Below are 17,838 nucleotides of genomic sequence, written 5' to 3'. Positions count from 1 at the left end.
GAGATCGAGAGGGAGAGATCGAGAGGGAGAGATCGAGAGGGAGAGATCGAGAGGGAGAGATCGAGAGGGAGAGATCGAGAGGGAGAGATCGAGAGGGAGAGATCGAGAGGGAGAGATCGAGAGGGAGAGATCGAGAGGGAGAGATCGAGAGGGAGAGATCGAGAGGGAGAGATCGAGAGATCAACAGAGCGAGTGAGATCGAGAGAGTGAGATCGAGAGAGGGAGACCGAGAGAGAGAGATCAAGTGAGCGATTGAGAGATCGAGGGAGATCGAGAAAGAAAGACCAAGAGAGTGGTATAGAGAGAAAATATATATATATTACATCTATGCACTCATACATTATTGTTGTTTTTATGCCTTTTGTTTCAGAAGTTGATTCTTATTTCAGTGTAAATAGTTCTGGCGATCCTCTATAATCTGCACACACAGTGCTCGTGCTGAATTGACAGTTAGGAAAATGGATGTACTCAGCTAAAGTCCCCGTCCATCGTCAGGTCATGGAGGAGGAAGCACTTACCTAGATTAGAGTAGTAGTAGGGAAAATCACCCAGATATGATGAGTACTGGGGCAGCACAAAGAGTCCTCCAGGATGCTTGTTCCATATTAAACTGTTACGTGATATGTGCTTGAAAATTCTGTCCTGAATTATCTGGAAAGAGAAGAAAGATGGAGGGATTAGAAAAAGTGGTAAAATAAGAACTGAGAGGAGCACTTGGTTCTACCTATCTTTACTCGAGCAGCCTCTTCAATCAGCGGTTAGCTGAGGAGAGCAATCAAGGCTTCTTCTTGTTCACATCGGCCATGGACATTTGGTTTTACCTATTCAATCTGTTCTACAATCTATTTCACCAATTCAAACACCTAAATATCAAGAACTCATTTTCTGTTGTTACTACAGATAACTATACTAGAGAAACGAAAGGCTCAGGCATCACCCATTTCCCTCAAAAACCCCAAGTGTCTCCTTGTTATCCACTGCCTGTTGTCAAGTGTAATCTATCCCACTGGAAAGTTGGGACGGGGTTTGTTTGTTACTGGTTTCAGAAAATTGGGATGGGATTGGTCTGTTACTGGCTTCCCGTGTGGTAAATTATAAGCAGAAATCACAGCGGCAGGATATAATATCAGTCCAGAATAGCAAACCACGTGATAATCTGAGGAGAAATGCATGCTGAGACATTAGATTAAGCAAGTTCATAAACCTATAGTGCTGGCAGAATGCCCAGCAGAGAGAAACAAAGGAAGAGGAAAAAAGAAAAGTGGAAGTAGATGGCAAGTTACAGCATAACGATAGTTCCTGGACATAGACCACCCATAGTCTATGAGAATTCAGGTGGTTCACTCTTTGCACTGCACTGATGTTCTGCTTTTATGTTTTAGGTGTGTTTATTGCCTGTATATATGCCTTTTGGATTGTAAAGTGCTGCAGCATATGTTGACGCTAGATCTATCTATATCTATCTATATATCTATATATATATATCTATATCTATATACATATATATATATATCTATCTATCTCTATATATATATTATATACATATATACACACACACACACACACACACACACACACACACACACACATATATATATATATATATATATAAGAAAAATATATTATTACATGAGATTGCGCAGGTGTGAGGGCGGGGAGCTGCTGGGTCCTAGGAGACCCAGTCAGCATTAGCATGCAGCCAGAAGGCTGAACTACCCCTGTAACTGGGGCTAATATACCAGCCCCTATTACAGGGGAAACCAGCAATGAAAATAATAGATTAATGTGTTAAAATACCCATCAATGGACTTTTTTGAGACCTTAAGGCTATGTGCGCACTAGAAAATGGACTTTTCTTAAGAAAAATCCACACCCTCTGGCAGGATACCATACTCGCGGCAAAAAACGCAATAAAACAGTACCCGTGTTTTTGCCGCGTATTTTTACCATTATCTAGGGCAAAAACCACAGGTACCTGCAGAAAAGAAGTGACATGCTCATTCTTTTTGCTGCAGAAATTCTGCAGCAAAAACCTGTAGGGGAAAAAAGAAACGCAGCATGTGTGTGTACCATTTTTTTTTACCATAGGTGTTGCTGGGGAAGGACTGTAGAAAGGCTATGAACTTTTTCTGCAACAATTCATGCAGCAAAACCGCGGTAAATCCATGGCAAAAAACGCAGCATGCGCACAGAGCTTAATGAGGGACACAGTGTGTGAAAAAAAATGACATTATATAATATATATGTATATATATATACATATATATACATATATAATATATATGTATATATATATAGATATATATATACACACACACACGTGTGTGTGTGTATATATATATTATATATACACACACACACACACACACGTGTGTATATATATATATACACACACACACACACACACACACACACACATACACACATGTGTATATATATATATATATATATACACACACACACACACACACACACACACACACACACACAGAAATATTTGGACAGTGACACAAGTTTTGTTATTTTAGCTGTTTACAAAAACATGTTCAGAAATCCAATTATATATATAATATGGGCTGAAAGTGCACACTCCCAGCTGCAATATGAGGCTGTGTGTCCACGGTAGAATGTACCTGCGGATTTTTCTGCATGAAAATCTGCGACTTTCGCGGCAAATCCGCACCTTATTTTTGCCGCGGATTTACCGCGAATTTGCCGCGGATTTTGATGCAGATTTTTTTTTCCCCATTCTATACCCAAAATCCGCAACAATAATTGACATGCTGCAGATTTTTCCGGATCAAAATCCGCGGCAAATCCGCCGCGGAAAAATCCGCAGCATGGACACAGCATTTCCAAAATGCTATTGAAATGGCTTGGAAGTGCAGCTGCTGCAGATTTTCGGAAAATCCGCGGCAAATCCGCGGTAAATCCGCAGCATGGGCACATAGCCTTAGAGGTTTCACATCCAAATCGGAGAAAGGGTTTAGGAATCATAGCTCTGTAATGCATAGCCTCCTCTTTTTAAAGGGACCAAAAAGTAATTGGACAAGGGACTCTAAGGGCTGCAATTAACTCTGAAGGAGTCTCCCTCGTTAACCTGTAATCAATGAAGTAGTTAAAAGGTCTGGGGTTGATTACAGGTGTGTGGTTTTGCATTTGGAAGCTGTTGCTGTGACCAGACAACATGCGGTCTAAGGAACTCTCAATTGAGGTGAAGCAGAACATCCTGAGGCTGAAAAAAAAGAAAAAATCCATCAGAGAGATAGCAGACATGCTTGGAGTAGCAAAATCAACAGTCGGGTACATTCTGAGAAAAAAGGAATTGACTGGTGAGCTTGGGAACTCAAAAAGGCCTGGGCGTCCACGGATGACAACAGTGGTGGATGATCGCCGCATACTTTCTTTGGTGAAGAAGAACCCGTTCACAACATCAACTGAAGTCCAGAACACTCTCAGTGAAGTAGGTGTATCTGTCTCTAAGTCAACAGTAAAGAGAAGACTCCATGAAAGTAAATACAAAGGGTTCACATCTAGATGCAAACCATTCATCAAGTCCAAAAATAGACAGGCCAGAGTTAAATTTGCTGAAAAACACCTCATGAAGCCAGCTCAGTTCTGGAAAAGTATTCTATGGACAGATGAGACAAAGATCAACCTGTACCAGAATGATGGGAAGAAAAAAAGTTTGGAGAAGAAAGGGAACGGCACATGATCCAAGGCACACCACATCCTCTGTAAAACATGGTGGAGGCAACGTGATGGCATGGGCATGCATGGCTTTCAATGGCACTGGGTCACTTGTGTTTATTGATGACATAACAGCAGACAAGAGTAGCCGGATGAATTCTGAAGTGTACCGGGATATACTTTCAGCCCAGATTCAGCCAAATGCCGCAAAGTTGATCGGACGGCGCTTCATAGTACAGATGGACAATGACCCCAAGCATACAGCCAAAGCTACCCAGGAGTTCATGAGTGCAAAAAGTGGAACATTCTGCAATGGCCAAGTCAATCACCAGATCTTAACCCAATTGAGCATGCATTTCACTTGCTCAAATCCAGACTTAAGACGGAAAGACCCACAAACAAGCAAGACCTGAAGGCTGCGGCTGTAAAGGCCTGGCAAAGCATTAAGAAGGAGGAAACCCAGCGTTTGGTGATGTCCATGGGATCCAGACTTAAGGCAGTGATTGCCTCCAAAGGATTCGCAACAAAATATTGAAAATAAAAATATTTTGTTTGGGTTTGGTTTATTTGTCCAATTACTTTTGACCTCCTAAAATGTGGAGTGTTTGTAAAGAAATGTGACAATTCCTACAATTTCTATCAGATATTTTTGTTCAAACCTTCAAATTAAACGTTACAATCTGCACTTGAATTCTGTTGTAGAGATTTCATTTCAAATCCAATGTGGTGGCATGCAGAGCCCAACTCGCCAAAATTGTGTCACTGTCCAAATATTTCTGGACCTAACTGTGTATATATATATATATATATATATATATATATATATATATATATATATATATACACACACACACACACATTCAAAGAAATATATACACACAAATAAAATATAGATATATTATATGTAAATAAGTTAAATAAGTAGAATGAAACAGAACTAAGAGACACTGCAAGTCTGATTTGCTGTTTCTAGCTCCAACCTTGTTAAACGAAAAAATATACACAATATATAAAAAAATGCCGAGGGCAGCAAGAGCATGTTTTTTTCTATGGGTGTTATGTAAAAAGACAGGTATTATTTAGTATAAGGCCAAATTCAGAGGTGCGTGAAAGTGATGTCCAGACAACACTGTGGATCTCCTGACCCGAAGTAACCAGCCCGGTACACGCCTATGGACCTGTTGAGTTTAGTTCACTGAACCCAGTGTCGGACCGGACATCAGAGTCTGTCGACTTTAAGATTATGTGCGCACGCTGCAGATTTGGTGCAGAAAACTTCTGCATGAAATCTGCAGCTTCCGGCAGATAAAAAGCACCAAAGGACGCATACATTTTGGTGCTTTTTTTAAATGAAGTCAATGGCTGGAAGGGCTAAAAAACACAGGAAAAAAAAAGTCCAAAACAATTCACACGCTGGAGATTATTTCTGAACGGAAAAAAAAACCAACGCACATCACTTCAGAAATCTCAGACTTTTCTGGCTTCAGGATAGACATGCAGACTTTGGTGCAGATTTGCAAAAAATGCACACAAAAAAATGCACCTTGTGCACACAGCCTGAGGTCCAGCGCGTTTTTTTGGGTGCAGTTTATCATGCAGCTTGTTGCCTAAATTTTCATGTCTACTCTTATCCCAGCAAAGTGTATGAGAAATCAGAAACGCGGTGCGCACGTTGCTTCCTTTTTTTCTTGCAGTTTTGGGTGCAAAAAAAAATCTGCAGCATTTCAATTGTTGGTGTTGGTGTGTTTTTTTCTTGTATTTTTTAGCCTTTCCAGCCATTGAATTCACTAAAAAAGCACCCAAAAACACAATAAAAAAAACCCCACCACAAACAAACTAGTTTTCTGGCCAAAAGGTGCGTTCTTGGGTGCAGAAAATTTCTGCAGTTTTTTTCCTGTGTTTTTTAGCCCTTCCAGCCATTGAAGTCACTAAACAAAAAGGCACCTAAAAACAAAAAAAAAGCAACAAAAATGCATTAAAAAACTCCACCAAAAACGCAATAGTTTTTTTGGCCAAAAGGTGTGTTTCTTGGTTGCAGAAAATTTCTGCATTTTTTTCTTCCTGTTTTTTTTAGCCCTTCCAGCCATGGAATTCACTAAAAAAAAGTACCCTAGAGTAAATAAAAAAAAAAAAGCACCCAAAAACATACAAAAAAAAAAGAACCAAAAACCAACACTTTTTGGCCTCAAGGTGCGTTTTTGGGTGCAGGAAATTTCTGCAGTTTTTTTCCAGCGTTTTTTAGCCCTTTTTGCCATTGAATTCACTAAAAAAAAAGACTCCTAAATACAAAAAAAAAAAGCACCCAAAAACATATTAAAAAAAGACCAAAAACGCAATAGTTTTTACACACATACTGCACCCCTTTATACACACCTGTATTATACTACACCCCTATATACACCTGTATTATACTACACCACTACACCCCTATATACACCTGTATTATACTACACCCCTATATACACACCTGTATTATACTACACCCCTATATACACCTGTATTATACTACACCTCTATATACACCTGTACTATACAGGTGTATATAGGGGTGTAGTATAATACAGCTGTATATAGGGGTGTAGTATAATACAGGTGTGTATATAGGGGTGTAGTATAATACAGGTGTATATAGGGGTGTAGTGGTGTAGTATAATACAGGTGTATATAGGGGTGTAGTATAATACAGGTGTATATAGGGGTGTAGTATAATACAGGTGTGTATATAGGGGTGCAGTATTATACTACACCCCTATATACACCTGTATTATACTACACCCCTATATACACACCTGTATTATACTACACCCCTATATACACCTGTATTATACTACACCTCTATATACACCTGTACTATACAGGTGTATATAGGGGTGTAGTATAATACAGCTGTATATAGGGGTGTAGTATAATACAGGTGTGTATATAGGGGTGTAGTATAATACAGGTGTATATAGGGGTGTAGTGGTGTAGTATAATACAGGTGTATATAGGGGTGTAGTATAATACAGGTGTATATAGGGGTGTAGTATAATACAGGTGTGTATATAGGGGTGCAGTATTATACTACACCCCTATATACACCTGTATTATACTATATAGGGTGTAGTATAATACAGGTGTATATAGGGGTGTAGTATAATACAGGTGTATATAGGGGTGCAGTATTATACTACACCCCTATATACACCTGTATTATACTACACTACTACACCCCTATAAAACTGCACCACTATATACTACACCACTACACCCCCCCATATACCACACCTGTAAAACTACATTCCCATATACTACACCACTACACCCCAAATATTTGTCAACAGTTACACCCTTCCCCCCTGCCCACTCCCCATTGTCCCCGCAGGTTACTAGTAACCACTCACCTCTCTCTTCTTATTGTCCCCTCCTCAGGCACCTCCGTACGAGCCCCCCGCTGAGCGGCTTCTCTTTCACATGCCCAGGCTGCGCCAATTCGTAGGAGCCCCCGCCACTGCTTCTCTTCGTACGGGCCCAGCCGCTGCAGCCTCTTCTCCTGCCGGGCGGGAACTTTTCAAATGACACACGCGCGCCGTACTGACGATATCAGGGCGTGCGCTTGTCACAGAGAAAAGTGCCTGACAGGAAACAGAGGAGAGATTCCTGCGTTCCGCTGCCTACACTGTGCGGCGCTGCAGGATCTGTCCTCTGTTCCCTTCCCGGCACGCAGCGTGTGATGAGGACAATCTGACCACGGGCCTCCCGGAGCCTGGTGCTCCGGACAACAGGTCAGATTGCCCTCATCAGTGACCGGCCAGCAAGGACGCCCTGAACCAGGCGGGCCGGTCACAGAGTAGGCGGGCCGGATGTGGCCCGCGGGCCGCCCCTTGCCCAGGTCTGTGGTAGGGCATTCCACAGTCTGACTGCTTTAACTGTAAAGAACCCCTTCCTATTTAGCTGCCGAAATCGCTTTTCTTCCACTTGTTTAATTTTTGACAAAGAGAAAGAATATGAAAGTGATAGGGGGCAAAATAAAATAAAATATTCATAGCAATAATATATATAAAAAAAAAAAATATCGAAGAAACACAAAGTGGCTGGACTTGTAGATTCCTCCATATTAGACATTAGCAGGGAATGGAGGTAATAATTATAATGTATGTGCAGACGGCATGCAGTCAATAGCGGGATTGAATAGGTTTATCCATCTCGGGGATCAATGCGGTGCAGCGCGGAGATCTAGTGCCATGTATTTAAAGAAGCTGCTGAAATATCTATATCATATGCAAAAAGTCACGCGTCCCCCACGCAGCCGGCGATGTCCTAAATCATTTACAGTACATTAATACGTCATTAGGTTGATGGAGGGCCGCGCGGTGCCGCCCGTACACGCAGAACACATTACAATAAGCCGCATTAATACCCAGGTTCTCATCTACAGATTTATGGCGTAAAATAATAATAATATCGCCGCGGTGATGTCGGAATCTTGTGTTATTTCGCGCTCGCAGAATCCCCCAATGCAGTAATTACTGCGGTAACACTTTAACCTGTGTGGCTCGGGTCTTCGTTACACGCAGGGCCAAGTATAAATACTGCGCTGAAAACCAATTTGTACAAATAATTAGTTTGCCTGGTATCCGGGTGCAGGGTTCACGACTCGGTGGCAAAATTAACATGGCGCGCCATCTGCGGTCAGCTGTCCTCCCTTCTCGGATCGGTCTCGCTCACCGACGAACACATCTGGGAGGCCAAAGGCTCAAACTGAAAAATTCAATTTTCATTGATTGGCGGGGTGAAAAGGTAAATGGTGAGAGTCTATGAGCGAACCGGGCGGCGGGGGAGGGGAAATATGGAAAGCAGAGATATGTATCACGCAGAACAGCTCGTGCCCATGCTGTGACCTTTGTGTGCGGCTCGCTGGGTGACCTCTCCGTTTATCTTCCAGTAATGGAGTGTGAATGATTTATTAGCATGGGCTTCCACAAAAGCAAGAGAAACCACCGTAGTCCTCTCTATATAATGCAGGAATATGGACACCTGTGTATATATCAAACAGGTAGGATATGAAATGTGGATTCATGAAGTGCCATTCTTCAAGGACTGAGGCATAGAGCCTTTAAAGGGGACCTGTCACCAGTTCAGTTTCTTATTTTATTTTATTTCCGCTGTTCCATGGAGTATTCCGTTTTTTGTATTTTTAAAATCTGTCATACGGTTCCAGAGATATGAGCCTTTTTATTTAGGGACAATTTTTATGGCGCTCAAAAAGGGGTGTGACTCACAAGATATCACCTAAAGACACGCCCCTGAGGATCCTGAGAGCCACACTCCCTTCACAAAGACCATAAAAAGGCCCATATCTCTGGCACCGTATGTCGGATTCTAAAAATACAAAAAACAGCATAATCAAGGGACCAGTGGGAATAAAAATAAGACCAAAAACTTTCCCTTTTAACCTGGTGACAGGTCCTCATTAAGTCATTCTAACCTATTTGGAATTTGGGGATGTTTCAACTCACCATTCCAGGTCTAAAGCTGACTATACATATACAACAGCTGACCAAGATGGATGATTGCTCTCTTGGCCTTCAGCTTTCGCACTGGACTCCCCCATACACAGCAGTCCGTATCTTGGCTAAATGTTCACGTTCTATTCAAGGGAGACAGCGGACAAGGACAATGTCGCACATCTCTGGCAGCGCCTAACCTCCTGATCACAATTAACAATCCCTAAAGGGAATCTGTCACCAGATTTTTGCCATCTATTCTGAGAGCAGCATAATGTAGGGGCAGAGATCATGATTCCAGTGATGTGTCACTTACTGCTTAGTGTAGTTTTCATAAAATCACTGATTAATTAGGAGATTATCATTACAGGGCTACTTGGTGTGCTGTAGGTAGTCCAGCATATTCATGAGCTCTGTGTAACTGCTAGATCTGCAGCAGAGAAAACAGTGATTTTATCAAAATGACAGCAAACAGCTGAGTAAGTGAAACATCATTGGAATCAGGGTCTCTGTCTCTACATTATGCTGCTCTCAGATGGGAAAGAAAAAAAACCTGGTGACAGATTCCTTTTAACTTCCCAGACATCATCTGTGTATGGGGGCTTTCATGTGAGTATTACCATGGACATAGAGGTGGATCTTCAACATATACTGGAATACATTGTGGAATACATTCGGCTTAGTTTTTAATTTATATCAATTAAATAAAATTCTTAAAAAGGGAATTTGTCAGCAAAGTTTTTTAGAGCAACATGATCTAGGTGCAGAGGCCCAGATTCCAACGATGTGTCACTCACTGTGTGCTGTTAAATGCAATCTGTTTTATCTGCAGGAGATCATCACTACAGGACAAGCTGCCCCGTGCCTCCTGCTCCAATTTTGCCCCTACCACTGATTAGCAGCGTTCTGTCAATTGACAGTGCCCACCGAAAGCGGTCAATCAGTGCCCACCGAAAGAGGTCAATCAGTGCCCACTGAAAGAGGTCAATCAGTGCCCACCGAAAGAGGTCAATCAGTGCCCACTGAAAGAGGTCAATCAGTGCCCACCGAAAGCAGTCAATCAGTGCCCACCGAAAGCAGTCAATCAGTGCCCACCGAAAGCGGTCAATCAGTGCCCACCGAAAGCGGTCAATCAGTGCCCACCGAAAGCGGTCAATCAGTGCCCACTGAAAGAGGTCAATCAGTGCCCACCGAAAGAGGTCAATCAGTGCCCACCGAAAGAGGTCAATCAGTGCCCACCGAAAGCGGTCAATCAGTGGTCTGGATGGGGTTACACACAGGTAATGGGGTTTTCTCACAAACAAAGGTGATTTTAATCAATAGATCTTGGAATAGAAAGAAGTTCCACAATTGGATTTGATTAAAAAATGTTTCTGTGCTGAGATAATCTTATATATATGACCCTGCTACGTGCTGTGTAAAGGCCCCGTCACACGCAGCGATATCGCTAGCGATGGCACCCGCCCCCGTCATTTGTGCGTCACGGGCGATTTGCTGCCCATGGCGCACAATTTAGTTTGGAGCCGTCATGCGTACTTACCTGCCTAATGACGTCGCTGTGGTCGACGAACCACCTCCTTTCTAAGGGGGAGGTTCGTTCGGCGTCAAAGTGGCGTCACTAAGCGGCCGCCCAATAGAAGCGGAGGGGCGGAGATGAGCGGGATGTAACATCCCACCCACCTCCTTCCTTCCTCATTGCCGGAGGACGCAGGTAAGCTGTAGTTAGTCGTTCCCGGGGTGTCACACGTAGCGATGTGTGCTGCCTCAGGAACGATGAACTACTAAGTGCTCAACATTCGTTAACAGCCGTTTATTGGTGTCACATGCAACGACGTTGCTAATGATGCCGGATGTGCGTCACGGAATCCGTGACCCCGGCGATATATCGTTAGATACGTCGTTGCGTGTAACGGGGCCTTAAGGCCCCCATCATACGTGCGCACAAAAAACGCACATGTGGCACGTTCTGTTTTGTCCATCTGTGTGTATCATTAGATTTGCTTGTTTTTATTTCACTCTTTTTAGGTCTTTCAGGATTCCTTTTGTGGACTATATCGAGTTCCCTGGACTATGTCAGAGCTGTACAGAGTTTTTTTTTTTTATATACATTGGTGAACCAGGGAAAGAGTGGAGACTGTTTTTTCAAAACTATTTTTGTGTGTTTTTTTCTTTTTACCAACTAGGTTAGTAATGGGGATGTATGAGAGACGCCTCTCCATTACTAACCCCTGGGCTTGATGGCAGCTGACACTACACAGCTGACATCAACCACCAACTACCACTGCCACCACACCAGGGCATTTGGTAAGATCCAGGCACAGAACCAAAATTTGAGCATCTAATAGGACTCACCATTTCTTGGGCGGCTGCTATTTTTAGTCTGGGAAGGACCCAATAACTATGGACCTTCCCAGCCTAAAAATATAAGCCCCCAGCTGTCTGCTTTATCTTTGCTGGTTATCAAAGATTTTGGTACCCCACGTTGTTTTTTCTTTTATTTATGTGGTTAATAATAGTAGTGATGGGTGAACAGTGAAACCTTCGCGTTCGCCTTTTTATTATCCGAATACAAAGTACTATTCTAGTATTTGCCATGAGTAACGAAGTAAGTCACTGGGGAACCAGAGCATTTTTCTTGATGATTTCCCAGAAAAATACTTGTGTTCACCATTGACTTGAATTAGCGTCATTATTTTGTGACAAATACTGGAATAGTACTCGGTATTTGGACAGCATAATGCGAACACGAATGTTTCACTATTAGCCCATCTGTAGTTAAAAGCCGTAAAATCTATCTATCATATATCCCTCTATCATCTTTGCACATCTTTAACACAAACGCATTCAAGAAATTGTTTTAAATTTTGGTACGTGTCAAAAGGATGGCACACCACGGTCACACGGATATCATCAGTGTGCCATATGTGTTTTTCGTGGACCATAGACTTCTATTGCCCCATTTCATCCGTGCTAAAATTAAAAAACACGAAGGTGTGACGATCAACACAGATTTTAATGAGTGTGTGTGCGTGTGAATGTGTCTCCAATAAGTGTGAAAATGGACATAATACGGACATGTGAAGGGGGCCTAATGGATGTGTCTGACCCTATAGAGGATATGATCGGATCATACCACAGCTCCTGGGCTGGGGAGGATGAAAAAGAGCATACAGACAGGACAGCAGGGCATATTAGCTGATGCTTTCTGTGAGGTAAAACATTGCTTAAAACTAGACAAGGAAATATTTTACGGAAATAATCATCTATGATCATGTGCTGTAATGTCTGTATATTCTTTTCCTTCCTCCCCTGCCCAGGAGATGTGGTATGATCAAATCATGTCCCTATACGGTCAGACACGGCCATTACACAGTACACAGCAGGGGCACATTTTTAAGATTATCTCCGCACAGGAACAATTTTTTAATGACATTCAATTGAGGAACATGTTTTTATTACAAGGCATATTAAATAAAATGAACTTTGCTTATGGGAGAACCCCTTTAAACATTCTGAACTCTGTTGTATAAAAATGACAGCCAGCAGACCAGCAAGTGACACATTGCTGGAATCAGCATCTCTACCCCTACATCATGCGGATCTCAGATTACATAGCAAAAACCTAGTCACAGATTCCTTTTTAGGCTATTCTCTTTTTCTAAAGTTGTTCACCACTGCCCACAAAATGGTCATTTTCTTATCTCCATATTGTGACAGTTCCAAATATGTTGTGTTTATGTCATGTGTATTTGTGTTTTGTTTTAAAATGACATTTTATTTTAGCTTAAAATTATATTTCAGTTTACACTAATTAAAAAAATAAATAATAATAATAAAAAAAATGTTGAAAATGTATTTTATTAATGTCACATATGTGTAGCTGTATTGGGATTTGGTGCAGATTTTTCCCTATTCATTAGAATGGGTGAAATCTTGAGCAAAAAAAAAAAAAAAAAAAAAAAAAAAAACAAACAAAAAAATATGCTGAGGATATAATTCTGTGCCAAATCTGCAAGGAGAAAATACTCAACGTGTGAACAACACTTCAAGATTATCATTGACTTTGCTGGCATCCGGATTCCCATCATGTATTGTGACAAATCCGCACTCAAAAACGCATGAAAAAAACCGCAACATGGGGACACAGCCTTAAGGCCCCGTCACACGGTACGATATATCGGGCGATATGTCGTCGGGGTCACGTCGTTAAGGACGCACATCCGGCATCGTTAGAGATGTCGTACCGTGTGACACCTCCGAAAAACTGTTAATGAGCAAAAATACACACCTTATCGTTGCTCGTTGACACGTCGCTCATTTTCATAATGTCGTTCCTCCTTCTGCGCGCCGGTTGTTCAATGTTCCTGCGGCAGCACACATCGCTCCGTGTGACACCTCGGGAACGACGAACACAGCTTACCTGCGTCCCACCGGCAATGCGGAAGGAAGGAGGTGGGCGGGTGTTACGTCCCGCTCATCTCCGCCCCTCCACTTCTATTGGCCGGCTGCTGTGTGACGTCGCTGTGACACCGAACGTCCCTCCCATTTCAGGAAGTAGATGTTCACCGCCCACAGCGACGTCATCCGGGAGGTAAGTACGTGTGACGGGGGTTAAGGACTTTGTGCGCCACGGGCAACTAATTAACCGTGACGCACAAACGACGGGGGCGGGTGCGATCGCTCGTGCGATTGCCCGATATATCGTCCCGTGTAACGGGGCCTTTAGGCTATGTTCACACAGGGCATTTTAGCATGTTTTTTTTCCTTAGTTTTATATAAATCCATGCTGCCTTCACAGTCCTAGCAAAGTAAATGAGATTCCTTAAATCTCACGTGCACTCACACAAGACACTTGTGTTTTTTCCTGACGGTTTTGTCACCCCCCTTGGTTTTTGCTGCATTTTTTTTTTTAAGAATGAGCATGTCCATCATTCTTTCAGCGTTTCTATTACGGTTCTGCAGTGATTTTACCGCGCTTTTTATACCCATCAAATCAATGAGGGAGTGCAAAATCGCGGCAAAAAACGTAGCAAAACCAGTTTTCCTAGCAAAACTAGGTTTTGCTGCAGAAAAAAACGCCCTGTGTGAACATAGCCTATGTGCACACACTCCAAATTTGGTGCAGAAATTTTCTGCATCAAATCTGCACTTTGTGGCAGAAAAAACACACTTAAGGGGGCTTTACATGCAGCGATATCGCTAGCGAGCGCACCCGCCCTCGTTGTTTGTGCATCACTGGCAAATCGCTTCCCGTGGCGCACAATATCGCCCGGACCCGTCACACATACTTACCTTTCTATCGACGTCACTGTTGGCAGCGAATAACCTCTTTGTTAAGGGCGAGGTTCGTGCGCCGTCACACAGTGGTCGACCAATAGAAGCGGAGGGGCGGAGAGCAGCCGCATTATCAACACGCCCACCTCGTTACCGGAGGACGCAGGTACGGTGTTGTTCGTCGTTCCCGGGGTGTCACACGTAGTGATGTGTGCTGCCTCAGGAACGACCAACAACCTACATCCAGAACGACCAACGAGATTTTGAAAATGAACGACGTGTCAACAATCAACGATTTTCGCAATTTTTAAGATCGGTCAGAGTCACTCGTAGGTGTCACACGCAACGACGTCGCTAACGACTACGGAAGTGGGTCACGAAAACCGTGACCCCGACGACATGTCGTCAGATAAATCATAGCGTGTAACGGGGCCTTAAGGCCCTGTGCGCACTAGAAAAAGGATTTTTCTCAAGAAACTTCTTAAGAGTCTGAAAGATAAGCGCACTTGCGTTCAAAAAAAGCACCAATAACGCATGCGCTTTTGGTGCGGTTTTTCCGCAGGTTGGTCCCTGCGTTATTTTACCATTATCTATGGCAAAAAATGCAGGTACCTGCAGAAAAGAAGTGACATGCTCATTCTTTTTCTCAAGAAATTCTGCAGAAAGACGTTTCTTGAGAAAAAAAATGCTTAGTGCGCACAGCTATTTTTTTTTCCATAGTTTTTGCTTGGAAATGTCTGCAGAAAGGTTAACCATATTCTCAAGAAATTTCTGCAGCAAAACCGCAGTGTGCGCACAGGGCCTAAAAAACACATCTGGTTTTGGAGCATTTGCGGTGCAGTTTTTTTCCGTGTGTTTTTCTTAGTGAAGTCAATAGCAGGGAAAGTTACAAATCGCAGGAAAAAAACGCCCCAATATTTGACCTGATTTTTTCTGCCGCAAAATCTGCACCAAATCTGCAGGGAAAAAAAACAAAAAAAAAAAAAACGCAATGTCGACACAACACTTCAAAAATCGAGAGGCATGCATGTTAGAACACACCGCTAGGTAGGGCGATGTACCGATACACCCAAAAAGAGTTTTACAAAATACGGCCCTGGTTTATTTCTAGAATACCGGGTCACTCAATCACGGCTATAGAGGGGTCCGCTATATTTCCCTCTGCCGTACAGTCCCACAAGCAGTCACGATCACGGGGTCAAATCTTAGGACCTGGATTTCTCTGGATGACCTCTGCAGGGATCTTCGGGGGGTTGACCAAAGTGCCAAGTAGAAGGGCAGGGGGTGGGGGAGGGGATAGACTCCTATCCAGGCTACAAAAGGGGCTACACTTCTTGAAATGTTTTGCAGTGACATTTTATTACGGCACGGGCCGCTAAGGCCACTTTCACACATCAGTTTTTTTCCATCAGGCACAATCCGGAAAAAAAAACGGATAAAACAGATGCGGCGCCGGATCCGTTTTATCCCCATTGATTTGTATTAGCGCCGGAATGTCTGGATGGCCTTGCGTTGCATCCGGCTTTTGACGGATCCGGCGTAAATGGCTAATGCGGCGGCCGGATGGAACGTCTCTTGTAACGTTTTTTTGTCTCTGACAAAAAAACGCATCGCGCCGGATCCCGTGTCATTTACAATGGAAGCCTATGGATGCCAAATCCGGCAAAAACCGGATGCGGCCGCCGAATCCGTTTTTTTTAAACTGAGCATGCTCTAATTTATTGTAAAAAATGAATCTGGCAAAAAAAAACGGACGAAACGGATGCAAAAATGGATGCGCCCGTTCAGTTTTTTGATGGATCCAGTACACCGGATCCTGTATACTGGATCCGTTAAAGAAAAAAAAAAAAAATAGGATCCGGCGCATCCATTTTTGTATATTCTGCGCCGAATCCGTTGCATCAGGCACACGCCGGATTGTGCCTGATGCCAAAAAAACTGATGTGTGAAAGTAGCCTAAGCTCATGTGATCACTGATGGAAAAGTGACTAAGGCTACTTTCACACATCCGGATTTTTGCTCTGCGGCACAATACGGCGTTCTGCAGAAAAACCGCAACCGGCTTTTGTAACGCCGGTTGCGTTTTTTTTTTTGCATAGACTTACATTAGTGCCGTATTGTGCCGCAGGGGCTTGCGTTCGATCCGGTTTTTGCCGCATGCGGCAGATTTAGCCGATGCCGCGGCCGGATCGAACGTTCCCTGCAACGTTTTTTGCTCTGGCAAAAAACACCGCATCGTGCCGCATCCGGCCGCTGCGGCGCATTTTTCAATGCATACCTATGGAGGCCGCATGCGTCGCGATGCGGAAAAAAACGCATCCGGTCGCCGCATGCGGTTTTTTCCACTGCGCATGCTCAGTAGCATGCCGCAACCGGAAAAAAACGGACGGGCCGCATGTAAAAACTTATGCAACGGGTGCGGTGTTTTCGCCGCATCCGTTGCATAGTTTTCACAGCCGGATTGAGCCGCAGTGCTCAAACCGGATGTGTGAAAGTAGCCTAATACAAAGCCACACGCCTGCTGGGATCGGAGCAAAGTCCACCGCAAAGGCTTTTGCCTATATAAAGAGAGGAGCACGGCACAAATACACAATACTTGGCATTGCCCAATACAGATGGACCCAGAAGTTTCCATCTTTGCCTGATTGTCTTCACAAGCCCGTCAGATACCCAGAGAGCGTTGTGGCGGCTGAGAACAGCAGAGCAGCGCAGCGTCCGCGCACGGCCGGCACCAGTGGGACAACATTTGTATTCCGAGAAATGTAAGGACAGCTTTATACCGGCACGGCCAGGGCCAGATCTCCCGGAGGTCGCGCAATCCTGAAAGTCTTGTTTATAGTTCATAAAGTATCAGCCGCTCTCCACATTCTCCTATGAAGTTATATTCCTTTCACTGCAGAGACTGACGCCGCGTACACACAGGAGCTCAGTATTCGCAGCAAAGCACCCGGCGGATTCATCGCACCTCTTACAACTTTACAAAACTTTAACTTTGTTTTTTTTTTTTTTTTATTATTTTTTAATTATTATTTTTAGTGTATATTTCATGAAAATTTCAACACATGGTATTACAATTTCAATAATAAAAAAAAAAAAAAAAAGTTTACATACGCAACAATAAACTATAAAAAGCTAAAAAAAAAAAAGGTTTCTTTTATTTTTTTGCATGTAGAATTAATTTCATACTTGAAAACAAAATCGATAACATAAAAGTATATACGTCATTAACATTTCAGCACAATTTCAATAAAAAAAAACAAAAACAAAAAGTATATTTTATGAACATTTCAGCACATAGTATAATTTCAGTAAAAACATTTTTTTCTAAAATTATGTCTACATATAAAATAGGCAATATCAATAAAAAGCTTTTTAAAAAAAAATATTT

General features: G+C 42.8%; 1 protein-coding gene across 1 annotated transcript in view; it reads right to left on the bottom strand.

Annotated features, from left to right (window-relative positions):
• EXT1 (exostosin glycosyltransferase 1) overlaps positions 1 to 17,838 on the bottom strand; it is a 406,167-nt gene that overhangs the window by 33,460 nt on the left and 354,869 nt on the right. The window contains exon 5 of the mRNA XM_075352930.1: positions 519 to 651. Coding sequence (XP_075209045.1) covers positions 519 to 651 — 133 coding nt within the window. The remainder of the gene's footprint in view (positions 1 to 518; positions 652 to 17,838) is intronic.

The sequence above is a fragment of the Anomaloglossus baeobatrachus genome, chromosome 6 (genome assembly GCF_048569485.1).
Source record: "Anomaloglossus baeobatrachus isolate aAnoBae1 chromosome 6, aAnoBae1.hap1, whole genome shotgun sequence".
Taxonomy (NCBI): domain Eukaryota; kingdom Metazoa; phylum Chordata; class Amphibia; order Anura; family Aromobatidae; genus Anomaloglossus; species Anomaloglossus baeobatrachus.
The sequence above is the reverse complement of the archived record's forward strand: the minus strand, read 5'-3'. Positions and strand labels throughout refer to the sequence as shown.